The sequence below is a fragment of the Anser anser genome (genome assembly GCF_964211835.1).
Source record: "Anser anser genome assembly, chromosome: 2".
Lineage (NCBI taxonomy): Eukaryota > Metazoa > Chordata > Aves > Anseriformes > Anatidae > Anser > Anser anser.
In genome coordinates, this window is record NC_139721.1 from 24,407,921 (window position 1) to 24,423,559 (window position 15,639).

General features: G+C 49.4%; 1 protein-coding gene and 1 long non-coding RNA gene across 4 annotated transcripts in view; one reads left to right on the top strand and one right to left on the bottom strand.

Moving 5' to 3' along the window:
- Window positions 1-15,267, top strand: LOC310893891. Its single transcript, XR_014579393.1, has 2 exons — window positions 1-5,801; window positions 5,971-15,267. It is a non-coding gene; the product is annotated as an uncharacterized lncRNA (long non-coding RNA).
- The window catches only part of PLEKHF2 (pleckstrin homology and FYVE domain containing 2), a 20,753-nt gene continuing 16,953 nt past the window's right edge, over window positions 11,840-15,639 (bottom strand). For all 3 annotated transcript variants that reach the window (XM_083823375.1, XM_083823374.1, XM_083823376.1), the window contains one exon: window positions 11,840-15,266. In XM_083823375.1, the coding sequence (XP_083679501.1) occupies window positions 14,503-15,252 (750 nt within the window). In that variant the 5' untranslated portion in view covers window positions 15,253-15,266 and the 3' untranslated portion in view covers window positions 11,840-14,502. The remainder of the gene's footprint in view (window positions 15,267-15,639) is intronic.

Genomic DNA, 15,639 nt, shown 5'->3' on the forward strand with positions numbered 1-15,639 from the left:
CAGGACACGGCCACTTTACAGACAGGCCACGTGAGTTATTTGCAGGTGTGAGCAAATGCCGATTCCCCTGGGGAATACTGTGCTTGCAGAAAGCTCAGGTAGCGCAGGAATGAGAAAAGCCAAAAGTCCTAAGAAGCTACGGCTCATGGCTTTGGTGCTCCAAGCAGGTTGTACACTTGTCTAAACCTGGTTTCATTCCTATTTTTTTTTAGGAAACGCCTATCAGCAAGCAAGAGAAGACAATAATTCCTTTGTTTGTCTTCCCTGCTCAAGAAGACTTTCAAAAAGCAGTTTCTGTGGCTTCAGCCTGAAACCTGTCTGAGGCATCTTTCGACCGCAGCTCCTGAAACTGCAGGTGTGTGCCACCGGCGGCTGGTGGGCGCAGAGGGAAGGCATGAGGCTGTGCTCAGGCTCCTGTCTTCACGTGAGAGAGGCTGTGGCCAGCAAAAGGCCTTCCTCTGAGCTTGCAGGACAGAGATCTGAGTGCTACGCTGGAGCATACACGAGGCTTTGTTCTACTTATTTTGCACTGTGTGCTTTATTGCACCGCTGGAAAGCTTGGTGTTCCCATGTTTTACTGGCGCTCTCCGGGAGCTAATATCACTTGGAATAGGGGTAATGCTGCATTTGGAGAGGACAGGTGAAACTCTCAGACGTGCCTTTGACTGGTGCCCAAAGTGAGTTTGGACCAGAGAGACCCAAGCAAGAAAGCCTGGCCCCAGTATCTCACATGCCTGGTTCAATGGCTGTGATACTTAAAACGAAGGCAGCCTTCTTGCTGAGGGCACAAGACCTTCCTTGTGACCCAGCAGTGTCCCCCGCCTTCAGGTCCGGCTGAACATGAGCTCCAACAAGCCCACGCGGTGCCAATTAGCGCTAATCAGTGCTTGCTCCCACATCCGTTCCCGCCTGCCCTCTTGCAACAGGTTGAAACAAATGAGTAATATTTAAATGGAGAGAGCGTTTGTGATTTCCAGTCATTTCCCTTGGAGCGAGCAGGTTAACCGGTACTCATCCACCAGGCTCCCTGTAATTCAGCGGGCCTAGCAGCTCGCCAATGCCTGTTCACGGCCGCTCTGCTCCTCCCTAAGGCAGGAGCCGCCGGTGGCTGATCCCCTCAGCCCAGGCCCTTGGCAGGAACGAGGACACAGCCTGGGCAGGGCAGGCCGGCTGTGACTCAGCCCTAAGCACCCCAAGCAGGTTTTCTGGTTCATGCGGGAGGGAGCTGGTGGAGCACAACCCGCCCGACGCCGCGCGGCCCCCGCGGATCCAGCAGCGCCCGGCACCCGCGGGTGTTTCCGCAGGCCTTGCCCCAAACCCGAGCGTGTGCCTCAGGAACTGGGTGACGGCAGGACCGTGCTAACAGATACGTCCCTGTTCCAAATCCTGGCAGGCAGCTGTGCAAAACAGGCCGCAGGCACCCAGGGGGGTGCTGTGAGGCTGGTATTTGGCCAGGCACCAGCTCGGCCTTGAAAATCCCGTGCGACCGGTCGCCTGCCGGTGGTGGCTAAGTCAGACCTGCGTGTTGGGAGCAGTGTTTTGGTTCCCTGCGTGCTTCGTCACACCGCCAGAAACCACGTCCTTATTTAAAAATAAGTAAATAAACCAAATGCAAGCCACAAACATGACTGCTGCATTTTAACGTGGGTGTGGGTGGTTATCACCCAGCAGTAAGAGCTCAGATTTGGGCCTCCAAAATTAACTACGCTTGGACATCCTCCCCCTTTCCAGGTGCAGCCCCATTTAAAGCCGTTTTCTCTGTCAGCAGCGAGGTGCAAAGCTGAGGGGTGAGAAGGATTTTGGGGGGGGGAAGAGGCATTTGGGGACGTTGCAGAGACACAGCAGAGAATGCCCCAGCCCTGGCCCCAGAGGAGCAGCAGACCCTCCCTTTCAGTAGAATAAATCAGCAGTAAGTGCTCCTTGCTGGATCCACTTCAGCCTCCCTCCCAGACAGCATTTTTATTAGTCAATCACTACTAATTTTTACATCATCACTCTGCAAAACTATGGCTTTGTATCCACCTGTCCTGGGGAGAGACACCCCCCACCAAGAGTAACATCCAGCAGCCCCAGAGTCAGCCCAAGCAAATCACATCTCAAATCCTGGTTCTTCACTGCTGTTTGCCCATTTTAACTTCATGTTCTCCAATCTATCCTCCTTCCTCTTTCTGGTCCTACTTCCAGGCCTGTCTCTCCATGCATATCATTGTTTTTTACCTGTGCAACCCCTCCCCTGGCTGTCATCCCCTTTATTTTTTTTTTTGCATCTCTTCATCTCAGCATTGTAGCATCTCATCAGCCCTAAATATGCCCACTGGCTGCTGGCACTGGGCAACACAGACGATGCTCCCTTGCCGCCCACATAACATTTAATCCAGCTGTATCACAGGCTCTCAGCTCTTCCCTGCTTGCACAGGAGCAGGAAGCAGTGAAAAAAAAAATCCTGGTCCTCCCCTGAGGCAGCTTGTGCCCCCCAGGGCTGGTACTTGAAGATGCTCTTAAATTATTAATCATGAGGGGCCTGCCTTGCTTAAAAGGTTTGTGCTTTCAGGCCATTATGCCATTTACTGTGGAAGCCAAGGGAGCGATTGATGCAAGGAGGAGAAGTAGAGGCGAGGAGAGCATGGAGATGCACTCAAGACATCAGGATTCAGCTTTGGAAAGGGCTTCAAAGCCATCAGCTACACCGTGGCTTAGCCAGGACAGGCACCAAAGCTGTCAAATAGCAAATAAAAAGCAGGAGCACCGCAGCACCTTTCGCAGAGCTGCCATCTCCCAGCCACTCAAAGATCAGAAGCCAACACTTAAAAAGCGAGCATTTGCATATAATGCAAAGAGCGCTAGGGCTCTTCATTTCTTTTACAGTCTGGGAGCCTTTAGGGTTCATGTTTTCCGTTTTCCTCCCAAACCACCTGCTGCATAATGAAACCTGACATTACTGTGGGGTGGTGAAGCTGTAGAAGAACACCCAGTACATCCAGAGCCAGCTGTTTCCGTTGCCCTCTGCAGCCTTTGCACAACAAAAACACCCCGACACCACTCGCCAAAATCAGGGGCACACAGGCAGGGCGCTGGGGGGGCGCTTTGAGTGAGATTTTGGCCATGAAAAGAGCGGCAGGGCCGGGGGTTCCCTGCTGCCAGGCTCCCCTGCTGCTGCTCTCCGTGCCCCGCCTCGAGGTGCCCGCTCGGTTTGAATCATGAGCCTCCTCTCCGATTTCCTTCTGCGATAAGGCTTTTGATAAACTAACCGTGTACACAACAGAGCAAATGTTCAGCCACCTCAGAGCGCGGCTGCAGATCAAATGGCTGCTGTATCTTCAGATCTTTCTTCTCTCCCTCCTAAAAACAAAAGCCCACACATGCAGCCTGCAGGGGAGAAGATTGCTCACTTAGCACTTCCCTCACATCATCAGATAAATAATCAAGTACGAGTTCTGCATTTTACACAGAGCAGAAGAGTCAGTCGCTTCACAGCACACTGCAGTAACGCTACGGCAAAGAGCTGGATGCCTGCCGAAGCCTGGCTCCTCTCCCGCGATGGGTTTTGGGCTCCATCCTACAACCCTGTGCACTGGTGCGCTGGCACAGCTGCCATGGGCAGTCCCTGGTCTGGGCAGGAGGTGGGAGCCATCTCCTGCGTCCTTCCACACCGAGCAGCAGGGATGTATTCATATGGACTTGGTCTAAAGAAGAGCCCCAGAGAAATGCTCTGGAGAGATCGTGGCACAAAGCACAGGGTCAGAGCAGGAGAAAAGAGGCAACTGAAGACTTCTTTCCTGGCTCTGGATCCTGGACAAGCAGGTGACATCCTCATGTGGGACCTATCCAGGAACACCATCAAGAACCTGATGTCCACACATCTCTACAGACCACCAGCCCTTCCCCATGTGCACATCCAGACACAGCCCTCATACCTTTACCATGGGTATCAGTGCTCTTGCTCATGGGAGAGTAAACAGGACCTGTTGGGGTGGTTTTACCCAGCCGAGCTCCACCACAACTGCTCTCTCACTCCCCCTCCTCAAAGGGACAGGGGGAGAAAATACAATGGAAAGGGCTCAAAGGCTGAGATAAGGATGGGGAGATCACTCAACAATTATTGTCACAGACAAAACAGACTCAGCATTGGGAGATTAATATACTTTATTACATACTATTAACAGGTTAGAGCAGTGAGAAACTAAAAACAAGCCAAAAACACCTTCCCCCCTATCCACTCTCTTCCACCTCCTCCCCCCAAGCCATGCAGGGGAACAGGGGCTGTGGTCATTCCCTACCACTTCATCTCCGCCACTCCTTCACGGTCCCTCTCTGCCCCTGCTCCCCGTGGGGTCCCTCCCACGGGATGCCGTCCTTCCCGAACTGAGCCTGCGGGGGCTGCCCACAGGCAGCAGCTCTTCAAGAACTGCTCCCACACGGCTCCGTACCGCGGGGTCCATCCCCCAGGAGCAAACTGCTCCAGCACGGGTCCCCCACGGGCGGCAGCTCCCCCCAGACCCCTGCTCCTGCGTGGGCTCCTCTCCACGGGCTGCAGCTCCGGCCCGGGGCCTGCTCCTGCGGGGGCTCTCCATGGGCCGCAGCCTCCTCCAGGCCACATCCACCTGGTAGCCTGGGCTGCATCAGGCAGAGCTTTGCCAGCAGGCCAAGGGAGGTGACCCCTCCCCTCTGCTGAGCCCTCGTGAGGCCACACCTGGAGCATGTCCAGTACAAGAGCGACACGGACATACTGGAGAGAGTCCAGCAAAGGGCCATGAATATTAAAAAGGCCCGAAGAGCAATACAATCTCAGATGCAATCCCCACCTTTGTAGGTCAGGCTCTGCAGTGCAGCTCCTGCTCCAAGCCTACCACTGACCACGAGGAGCTGAGGTGCCTCTCCCAGAGAGCCAACAGCCCTGAAATAACAACACCCCCCCATCTGGGGTGGTACTTTATTGCCAAAGCAGCTGGCATTCATTGAACCAAAATGGGATGAAAGTTTTATAGCTTCTTGTCTGTAGAGAGCTGAACTTGAAGGGAGAGGAACCCCATGCTGCTTGTGCACAGCTTTGGCTGGCCATGACTAACACTGGTGGTTCCTCCGTCCCTTATTCTGACCAAGTGGCACCACTGGGTCTCACTGACAGTTTGGTGTTTGCTCTTGCACCGGGTACCCAACCATTCCCCAATGGTTTTCCACACCAAGCAAATTGTGAATCTGCTCTCACATCAGCTTTGCTGCTCCATGGGGAATCGCATCCCACCAGCAAAGCTGGGGCACTGAGACCAAGCCAACTGGGAGCCACACAGATGCCATTTTGGGGCAGGCGGGCTCTGGCACAGCAGGGGCTTAGACCACAGAGAGCTTTACAGACCAGAAGCTGCTCCTTGCAGGAACAGCCCCGAACCTCCTTTTTCTCCCCGCTGTCGCTCCTTCCCCCATGGCTTCCTGCAGCTCCAGCACAGGCACTTACACGGATTACAGCAGGAAAATCCCACCCGCGGTGCTACTTCACATTTTAAACAAAACCTTGGTCTGGCTACCAGGCACCAGCAAAACACGCCTGTAATTCTCCTTCGGCATCTGTGTGCATCAACAGAGCCGCGGTTGCTTAGCCACTGACAGGAGTTTGCTCCGAACTGTCACTGGGTGTGCACACCGTGTTCTCCCTTACCCCAGCACCCAAGAAACGCAGCTCTTAACATCCAGATCTGCAGCTCTGGGCATCCAGACCGGCGCACCAGCCACGCACGCTGCAGAGCAGAAGACTTGGACAAGGAGGAGCCTGGTGCAGCCTGCCTGGAGCCGCAGCACCACCAAAGGTGCTCCCCTTGCCCCAGCACGGCACGGGTGGGACAGGTTCCCACTGGCTGCGGGGAGAGGCAGGCGGCAGGAAGGAGCACGCCACAGCTCCAAACCCTGCCCCGAACCAGTCGCTCCTCTGTGAGTCACCTCCCCTACTCCTTTACCTGTTTGTTTTTTTCCTTTCAGGCCTGTTGCAGAAGGCAGGTCCGGACATCTACAGAGAGCGAAGCAACAAAGGAGCCCTTATCTCAGCGGGGACGTGCAGCAGTTTCTGTAATAAGCAGGGTGGTGCCTGGCAGAGGCCTTACAAACCGCGTGCTTTCCCTCCACGGTAAACACGGAGTGACCTCACACCAAGGCAAACTCCTGCCCGATTTGGTAGGAGGTTACATGCCCGGAGAGCATCTGGCACACGGCAGGACCAAGAAAGTCAACAACAGCAGTGGGCAGAGCGTTCTTCTGCCTCGAGCGCTTTGGGCATCAAGGACAAGCGGGTCCAGCACGGCATGGGATGCCCGCTTCCCCCTGCGGTGAGCTGGGCTGGCAGCAGCGCTGGCGGTGGGTGTGAGATTTTGGCAGGAGTTGGACCCAAACCAGGGTGATGCACGGCGGGTGGTGTGTCATCTGGGGTGACACCACCACAGGCACGTCAGCCCACGCCGGGACGTTTGGCGCAGGAACGATGGGCAAATGAAACCATCGCACCGTGCTAGCAAGCCGAATCTAACCCACGTCAGCACTTCTGCTAGAAAGCAGAAAACAAAGTGTTTAGGAGGTTGGATGATAGATCTCCTACCTTGCACCTACGTATGGGTGGGAACGCATGAGAGCAAAGGGATGACAACAGAAGAAGGGGAACATCTCGTGTGAAACATCTGGGTGAAAATAAAATACCAGCAACTCTCCGATTCTTATTCCTCTATTTTCCCCAAATCAAAACATTTAAGCTTTCCCTTTCTTCTTTGTGGAGAGGCTGGGAAACAAAAAGAATCAAGTTGCCAAAAATAAAATAGCATCTTATGATCTGATACTTACTCAGACACATGGGCCTGAAGTAACAGGACAAGGTGCAGTGGTTTTAAACTAAAAGAGGATAGGTTTTGGTTGGATGTAAGGAGGACATTTCTCACAGTGAGGGTGGTGAGAGCCTGGAACAGATTGCCCAGAGAAGCTGTTGATGGCCCATCATTGGAAGCATTCAAAGTAGGGTTGGATGGGGCTTTGGGCAGCCTGATCTGGTGGGAGGTGTCCCTGCCAGTGACAGGGGGCTTGGAACTAGATGATATTCAAGGGTCTTTTCCAACACAAACCGTTCTGTGATTCTGTACAGGTTCTGTGCCCCAAGCTCTCCTCTAGCCTCCTGCAGAGTTGTAACGCATGGCATCCACCACCAAACCGGCAGGTGCAGAAGCCTGGCACACCGGTCATTTGTACACCGGCACTGATGCTTGCACAAGCAGGAGGACAAGTAAGGACACCTCCGACACAGCCTCCTAACACGCAGACTGCCAGATAGCACCAGATCCGACACAGAAACTGCAGATAAAGCCTCGCAGGCGGCAGCGTTGGTGTCAGGAGCTTGTTGCTGAGCCCCACCTACCAGACCAAAACCAGGCGACGCGCACGAGACGTGCCGACGCTCGCCGCTACAAGCAGATTGCAGTCTCTGTGCTTGCTTTACTAAGTTATTTCCAAATTCACCCAAACCATAAGCACGGTTCCTTTCCCATTCCTGTTTGTGGGATGCCACAGCTGGAAGCACGGGAAGTTGCCTGTCTTAACTACACAAAATAGTCTCTGGTATTTGTAACCACTAAGGATCGCACCCTGCACCTGAGCAGGACCATTCCCTTGCATGTGCTGACCAGCTGCAGCAGTAACTGCTATGCACAGAACCACCTAGGTTGGAAGAGACCTTCAAGATCATCATGTCCAAGCACCAGCCTGACCTACCGACCCCGTCACTAAACCACATCCCTCAGTGCCACATCCACACTTCCTTCCCAAGTAGCTCCTGTCCCTGACATGGAAGGGTGACGGTGACCTCTTTGCCACCACACTCGTGCTGTTCAAGCCCTGGCATCTCCACCCACCCATAAACCTGATCCCACCGGCTTCCACCACCAAACCTGCGGGGGCTGCTTTGTTAGGCACGAGCAAGCCTCATTTGAATCGCATCAAATATTTCGTGCAACAAGTAAAATGTTTTTCTTTAGGTTAGGTTCGCTCTTATCAGATTTACCACGTTCAGCTTCCATGGTGGTAGATGATAAACTCTGCATTTCACACACTACGTGCATCCAGAAGCAAGTTCCCTGACAGAGGGCAACTCTGCTCTGCTTCCAGAGGACTTGCACAAGGACTTATACACCACTAAAAGCCAAAAATGAACTGTAATTCAGAATGGACTCTTTGAGGCTTCCCTCCGTGCATGCAGTGCTGTTTCCATTTTGCTGAACCAGAGAACTCAGTTTTGTTTAAAAGCCAGGTGTTGGTTCTGCTAACCTTTAAGATCCCTCTACTCAAAATACCACATTATATATAACAAAGGTCAGGTTAGATGCACACAATGAGTAACACCACTACAGACTTTTTAAAAAAAATGTTTTTTTATTAGCAACTTTAGCTTCGGAAGAAGAGTCTGAGAGAAGACTACAGCCCCTCGACAGCCAGTTCTCACTGGAGCTGGTTGCCTTTCCTTCTACAGCAAACCCCACAGCACTTTGCTGCTCATGATGGACCGAAAGACCAGGTCTTCCTTCCAGACGGCGTTAATTTACTCGTGCCTCCATGTTCTCAGCCCGGCAATTAGCTCTGCTGTCATCCCTGCTCCTGGCACGCCCACACCCCCCGAGCTCCCGCAGCCATCCTACCAGCAGGACCGCATTCACATCGCCCGTGTCAGACAGGAGAGGCAGGCTCAGCCCTCCCTTATTTGTTATCTTCCTGATAAGGCAAGGATGAAGCAAGCCAGGTGGATTAGGAAGGAAGTGGCTCTGTTATGCATTCAGACACGCGGAAGCAGGTGCCCCGGCTCGTGGGGGAGCTGCCACTGAAGACTGCACGGGACCACAGCACGCGTGCACCAGAGGAACCACCCATCGCTCCAAAAACAAGCAGGTCCCCGTCCTACACAGCTTTCTTGGAGATGGCTGGTAACTCACAGGCCCGTTACAGCCCCACAGGTCAGAAGTGCTCAGCAGCAGCACCAACTCGCATGGAAAGCAGCTAGCAACACCCCGATTCTTATCACAATGCAGAACAGCCTAAGATTACATTTGCATGCAGACAACAGCCTTTGAAGAGAAAAATCTAAATAATAAGTCTAGCCAGAAGCTAAATTACAAGCCAGACATCTGCATCTATAATGAAGCTGACCACATCTATCCAATTTTCATCAGCAGAAAAAGACTACCTAGGAAAGGTCAGCAGGTGCTCGTGAAGATCTGCTTGTTTAACAAAGCTTAAGCCCTCGAGTTTGTATCTCAAAACATGCCTGAATGCAGAGGCTGGGGCATCATCTGGTATAAAAGATTTTCCAAAGGCTTAATTTAGATATGTTATTGTAATTTAATCCAGTTAATCCCTGTACAACTGAGAATGACCTCAGCATTGACGAGGCCACACCTGGAGCACTGTGTCCAGTTCTGAGGCCCCCGGTACAAGAGAGACCTGGACATATTGTAGAGAGTCCAGCAAAGGGCCATGAAAAAGGGCCTGGAGCAGCTCTCCTAGAAGGAAAGGAGCTGGGACTGCTCAGCCTGGAGAAGAGGAGGCTCAGGGGGATCTCATCACTGCCTGTAAATCCCTGAGGGGAGGGAGCAGGGAGGACGGAGCCAGGCTGTGCTCAGTGGTGCCCAGTGCCAGGACAGGAGGCCCTGGGCACAAACTGGCCCCCAGGAGGCTCCCCCTGAGCACCAGGAGCACTTCTGTGCTGTGCGGGTGACGGAGCCCTGGCACAGGCTGCCCAGAGGCTGTGGGGTCTCCTCCTTGGAGCCCTTCAGAAGCCGCCTGGACGTGGTGCTGGGCACCCTGCTCTGGGTGTCCCTGCTTGGGCACGGCTGGCACCTCCAGAGGGCCCTGCTGGCCTCAGCCACCCTGGGATTGTGACAGTGAAAAAATCTGAAGCCTACTTTCACCACGTGCTTGGTTTTGCTGCTGTTATCTAGTAACTTGAAATTAACTTGAGGCAGTTTCTTAGAACACTTAAAACAAGTAACTGCAAGTTTTACAAACAGAAAATTCCATTTACATAAGCTAAACACCACAGTTAGATGACCCCAAAAGCGACCCCAAAAAGCCTCCTGCTCCTTAACTGCTCATTTCACTGCCGATCCAATCCGTTTCCTTTGTTCGTTGTTTTCATCCTAAATGTGCCCAAGTGCAGTCAAAGTGTTCCAATTTTAACCCCAGGCACAGGCAATATTTTATGGACAATTAAAACGTAATTTAGAAACAACGCATCTCCAGTCTGAAGACTAAGATTCAGACTTCTTATTGCGAATTCTTCTTCTGAAATGAGCTTTAAAACGTTTTCAGATACATACAGGGTAGGAGAACTGCCTCGCTGCACAGCGGGTCCATCCGTCACTGTGCCGGACTCCCCAGCAGCTCCAAACTTCACGACAAGAAGGGAACAGGGCAGGGATTCTCTGCAGGCAGAGCACAGGCTGCTGCCCCGAGTCATGGGAGCCAGCACCGGCAAGGGGCACGCTGCAGACACAAACAAGTGGCTCTCATTTCGTCAAACATCAGGCAATAAGAAGCAGTCAAGATAATTTCCAGCATTTTCTACGATTTTCTACTGGGAAGAAAAAAAAAAAAGGAAGAAAAAAAAATCAGTGCTCAGGCACTGGAAGATCCCTGCTGTTCCGCAGCTCTATCTGCTCACAGAGCTAGGCAGTCTTCTATCAGTTTATGGCAATTACTGGAAACTCTGAAATCACAATAACACAATCCATGATCTGCTGCCATTTAAACATTAGCCCGTAACTACGATAACCACCGCTTTATTTGCATCGAGAGGTTAACTGAAGCCTATCCCCTGAAGGAAAGCCCCACAAAAGCAGAACGTTTCTGCTTATCTAACAAGCAGATTATGAAAATGAAAGACATTAAAAGCCCTGGTGCAAGCTCAGCTTTCATTAAATCCACTTCCCCATTTTATAAACTTAATTTTAAACTCAGTAACAGCACCTGACCCTTGCAGGCTACTCACGAGCTAAAGGAAGTTCACCTGCATCAAACGTGGAAGATAAATAGCTTAATTTATCTCGAGATAACAACTTAACACCAGTTAAGTGCTGGAATTACAGGCTTCAATTAAAGCCTTCAGAAGAGAGATTTTCTCTGTCCTTTAGCATTTCCAGCAAAGAAGCAGGGACTCCTATGGAAGGTGCTGGAGCATGCAAAACGTGAACACAGCCAAAGCAAATTAATATTTGTTTCTTCAGTGTAGCTGCTTCCACAAAGCAGAAGCTGACTGCAAGGCCTTGCCAAAGAGATACTGCAGGTACCACTTGCGCTCTTACAATTCTTTCATTCCATCTGAAAAATACCAAAAAAGAGCAGGTTAAGTCCGCCACAAGGAACTGGAAACAGAAAGTACATATAGCATGCAGAGACTGACTGTATTTAATAATTATTTTAAGAGCACAGAAGCTCTGGGAAAAGCAGTAAGCCACTCTGCAGCGTGACACCACGAGCTGCTGCTCCCTGCTGAAGCCACCTCCGTGGTGCCCAGGGCTGGGTGAGGGTCCTGCAGCCTCTCCTATTCTGGTCCAACCAAAGCCTAAGACCTTGAAACACACTTGGGTTTTGTCATCCTTCTTTTAAAGTTAGGCAGATGCATAACTTGCTTCTAAATCCGTAACTACAGTTAGTTAAAGTGCATCTTAAATCTCATCCAGCATGCGTATTTACCCCCATCTTGCTAATAATCCCTCCTGAAAATGAATGCATCTGTTGGTTTTTATCTCGACAAGTGTTTTTAAAAAATGCCCTATTTTCTGTCACCCTCGAAGGCCCACGGTTAAAGAAAATTAAACACATAGGCTTGAAGCTACACCATATATTTGTAAATAAAATAATTTGACAGAACAAGATTACAAAGTACGAAGTGAGCCCTTTCATGAGTTTGTAAGTACAAGAGAAGTTAACGTTACGTCTGTTGTAAAACTTGTAAAGTTTTAAGCAAATACCACCGAGGGATATGAGTATTACCATAGAACATGGCTTTTTTAACACTTTCTCAAAAAAGCTTGGACCACACACATCAGTTTCAAATGAAAAATCCCCCCATACACACACACGCAAACATTGGTTTGGTTACAGCTTCAGGGATCAGTGCGGCACAGTGCAAGTTCCATTCACAGATAAAAAAAAAAAGATATTCGAAACAGGTACAAGAATATTCTGCAAAATATAGAACGTGATCCGACTCCTGTCCCCCAAAAAGTGCTGGGAAAAGCACAACACAGAGAAACACTGGGAAAAATACACAAAAAAAGGTGGAACCTTTAACTAGTTAGTATTTGACAGTGTAAGAAAGGAAAACAACTGAATCGGGAAGAACATTTTTGTTAGTCACTACAACGTATGTACAAGGGAAATTCACGTTTTGATTCTGTACAGAAACTGAAGCTGACAAGTCTCCATTCCTGAAACTTAAACGTTTTGAGCAAGAGAGGTACAACAAATAAGCACTATTAATTGAAAGCATCTTCTCAGAATAGCCCACTTTCCCATCCTGCAGGTCATCATCCCCCTGTCTTTCAAGGAATGAGCATATGTAATTACCTATCTCAGCCAGGCTTTGAGTATGTACAGTTGCATATTGCTTATCTGGTAATTTTACAGAATCTTCCTGGTCCCTAGTCTCTATCAGAAAGCATTTCCCACCACCCCCCTCCCTCCCTTTTAATGTTTATTTCAAAGCAGATCAAATCCTCTTCAGTGCTTTTTTAAAAAGTTATTTTCAGAAATTGCCCAAGCTAAAAGCATTACCGTGATTTTCACCTGAAGCAACGTCTTGCAGCCTATTAACGCAGAGTGCCTCCCTAAAGATGCTAAGTGCATCTTTAGCTCCTAGAAATCTGAGTGCTACGGCTTTGAAGTGCTCAGCTATTTTATTTCTTTTAAATGACTGACATTTACAGTGTACAGAATGGGAGACTAGTGCAATATGCAGCATTGATTGTTTATTCAATAAATATTTATCCCAATTATCGCCATCCAAGGCAAACAGTGCAGAAATTGTCACTTAAAGATATACCAAAGTTTAACAATTTTTTTGTATAAAGTCAGTTGCTACTATATTCATACAGCTATTTCAAAGAGATTTTTTTCCCCTTCAAAATTGATGCTACCATTATAAAAATATAAAAAACATAGCATTTGGGGGGCTTAACACATCTTTGCAAGTCTAACTTTTACATTTATATAAGAACATGACATTTCAGTATTCAAGAACTTGCTAAGAGTAAAAATGAGTACTATGGTAGAGACATTTTCTGCACTATTATAGTTCTTAAATATATCTTTCTTGGTCCTGGGTACACATTTAGAATGAAATAACTTGCATCTCACATTTATCCTGAGGTCAGCTGTGTAAAAAGGACAGCCGATTTTATACAGATATTTGCAGGCTTGTTTGTTCAAAATTCGAGGTTATTTTTAAGCAAGCCAATAAAATTTGCGAAGAAAAGAAGTGAAAGAACTCTCACCCATGTTTTAAGAAACTAGTTAGTGTTGCGTTTGGGAAGTATCTCCAAAAATATATAAGCTATCGCAGCAAAATGCTAAATCACCCCCCTAAAATCTCTGTATGCATTTGCCAAATTTTAAACTGCTCTGAAAAGAAAACATTGATATCCCTGTGAAAAGTCACCCTCAGCTTCTCATCTCCAGATCCCAACCCACGATGTGGCCCCTCCGGAGAGAACCCCACCGAAGGCCGGGGGCATCTGCAGCGTCTTCGGGTCTGCCTGGACGGGTGAGGACGTGCGATCCAGGTCTCCGTCACCCACTGTGGGTACGCAGCTGTGACCTGTTGAAAGCTCCACTTCGAACACAGCAGTTATTTTCAATAGCACCAACGATCTCTCAGATACCAGCATCAGGTGAATACAGACAACACGGAATAGGTTTCTATTCTTCCTGAATCAGCAAAAGTGTTACAAGGCACTGCTTGGTGTAGGAAGTCATAAATAAGAGCAAAACAAGACAATTTCCAAGCGTGGTGACATTCAGGTTTGTACTTACGTCACATTTCAACTCATCATATACCACGGTTAGAAGAAGTGGATGGTCTACGGGATTAACCAAAACATCCCTGTTCTGTGCATGCTTACCATTTTCCTCCCCATATCCAAAACACTCACGTAACAACATACCAATAGGAAACATTAGGAAGTACAGGTTGTTAAATTAAGAAAGTATTTTTTAACTTTCCAATCTTCCATTAAGTCTAACCTAGACATAACTCAAGTATGAGAGGTTGGAAAATGATCTGATTGCAAGTCTATCCCTGCAGAGGAGTGAAAAACCTATTGTCTAGAGAGTTCATAGATTGAGGCACATTGCAGTTGAAGATATTCAGGCATATTTTATGGCTAGAACAGGATTTTTCTGGGGAGCCTAACTATAGGCTTCCCCAAAAGCAGCTCCATATGGTCTGAAACACAAAATTGCAACACGTGGAAAAAAAACGTTTGGTCCTTAATCGCTACTGTCTTCATCATCGTCATCATCAGATGCGTCATTTAAAGAAGATTTAGGCGACTGGCTGTAGGAGTCTGACCTAGTCGACTGACAAGCAGTCATCTCCCCAGTAGAAAGAAGATCGTAGCAGAAGTCGCAAATCCGCACAGGCTTGGAAGACTGGCTTGGGAGAAGAAATCTCTTTTCAGAGCAAGGCCCACACACGACGAAGCCACACTTGCGACAGTGGTGGCGACGGTTGACGGGCGTGAATTTTGCTTTCTGACAGCGCATGCAGACGGTGGCTTCCGAGTCTGGCACCCAGACAGCGGCATGTTCGTTACTAGGAGTCTTCCCGCTCTTGGAAAGCAGATCAGAAACGCACTTGTTTATGTGGTTCATCCACTCGGACTTCTCCGTAGCGGTGGCAGCATAAACTGCGAAAGACTTGGTTGGCGTCTTGATAAGCCACCCATTCCGCAAGTCTCCTTCGTCCTGGATGGAATCAATAGTGACGTTTTCCAACGGGATTATGTGCTGCTTATTGTATTTCTTCTTCTGGATGACGATGTTGCCGTAAACAAGAATGTCATTGAACAGGAAGAACTGCCTCGCTTTGGGCTTCTTCCTGCACAGCTTCGTTAAGACTCCCTCTCCGATCAGGACGCGACCAGGGATAGTCAGAGGCTGGCCGGCTGCTCCAAAGCAGTTTTCCACGATACTTATTCTTCTAGTGTTTGCCTCGCTGTTTGCCAAGCGATCCACCATCTTTCACAAGTATCCTAAAATCAGGAAAAAAAAAAAAAAAGGAAAAAAGCTGGTTGTTAGAACAGGGCTGAGTCAACAGCAGCCTTCCACAAGGAAGGCGCCAACCCCGCGTTTCTTAAAATATCGAACAGAACCCGCTGGCTCGCAGGCGCTGACTCGGACTAGATTTAAATAAGTATTAACTCCTAAGAATTTTTAGCAACTGATTAGTCCTTTTTAGAAGCAAAAATGTTCCATCCAGCTGACAGCTATCTTTATCGCACAGACAGCACCTACAGCGCTGCTCTTGGGAGCTTCTGGCAACGGACTAGGAGGCTTCCCCTCTAGTCAGGCTGCTGCGAGCTGGTTTAGTGCTCGCCTCTTGCCTTGAACCACGTCTACGTCCAT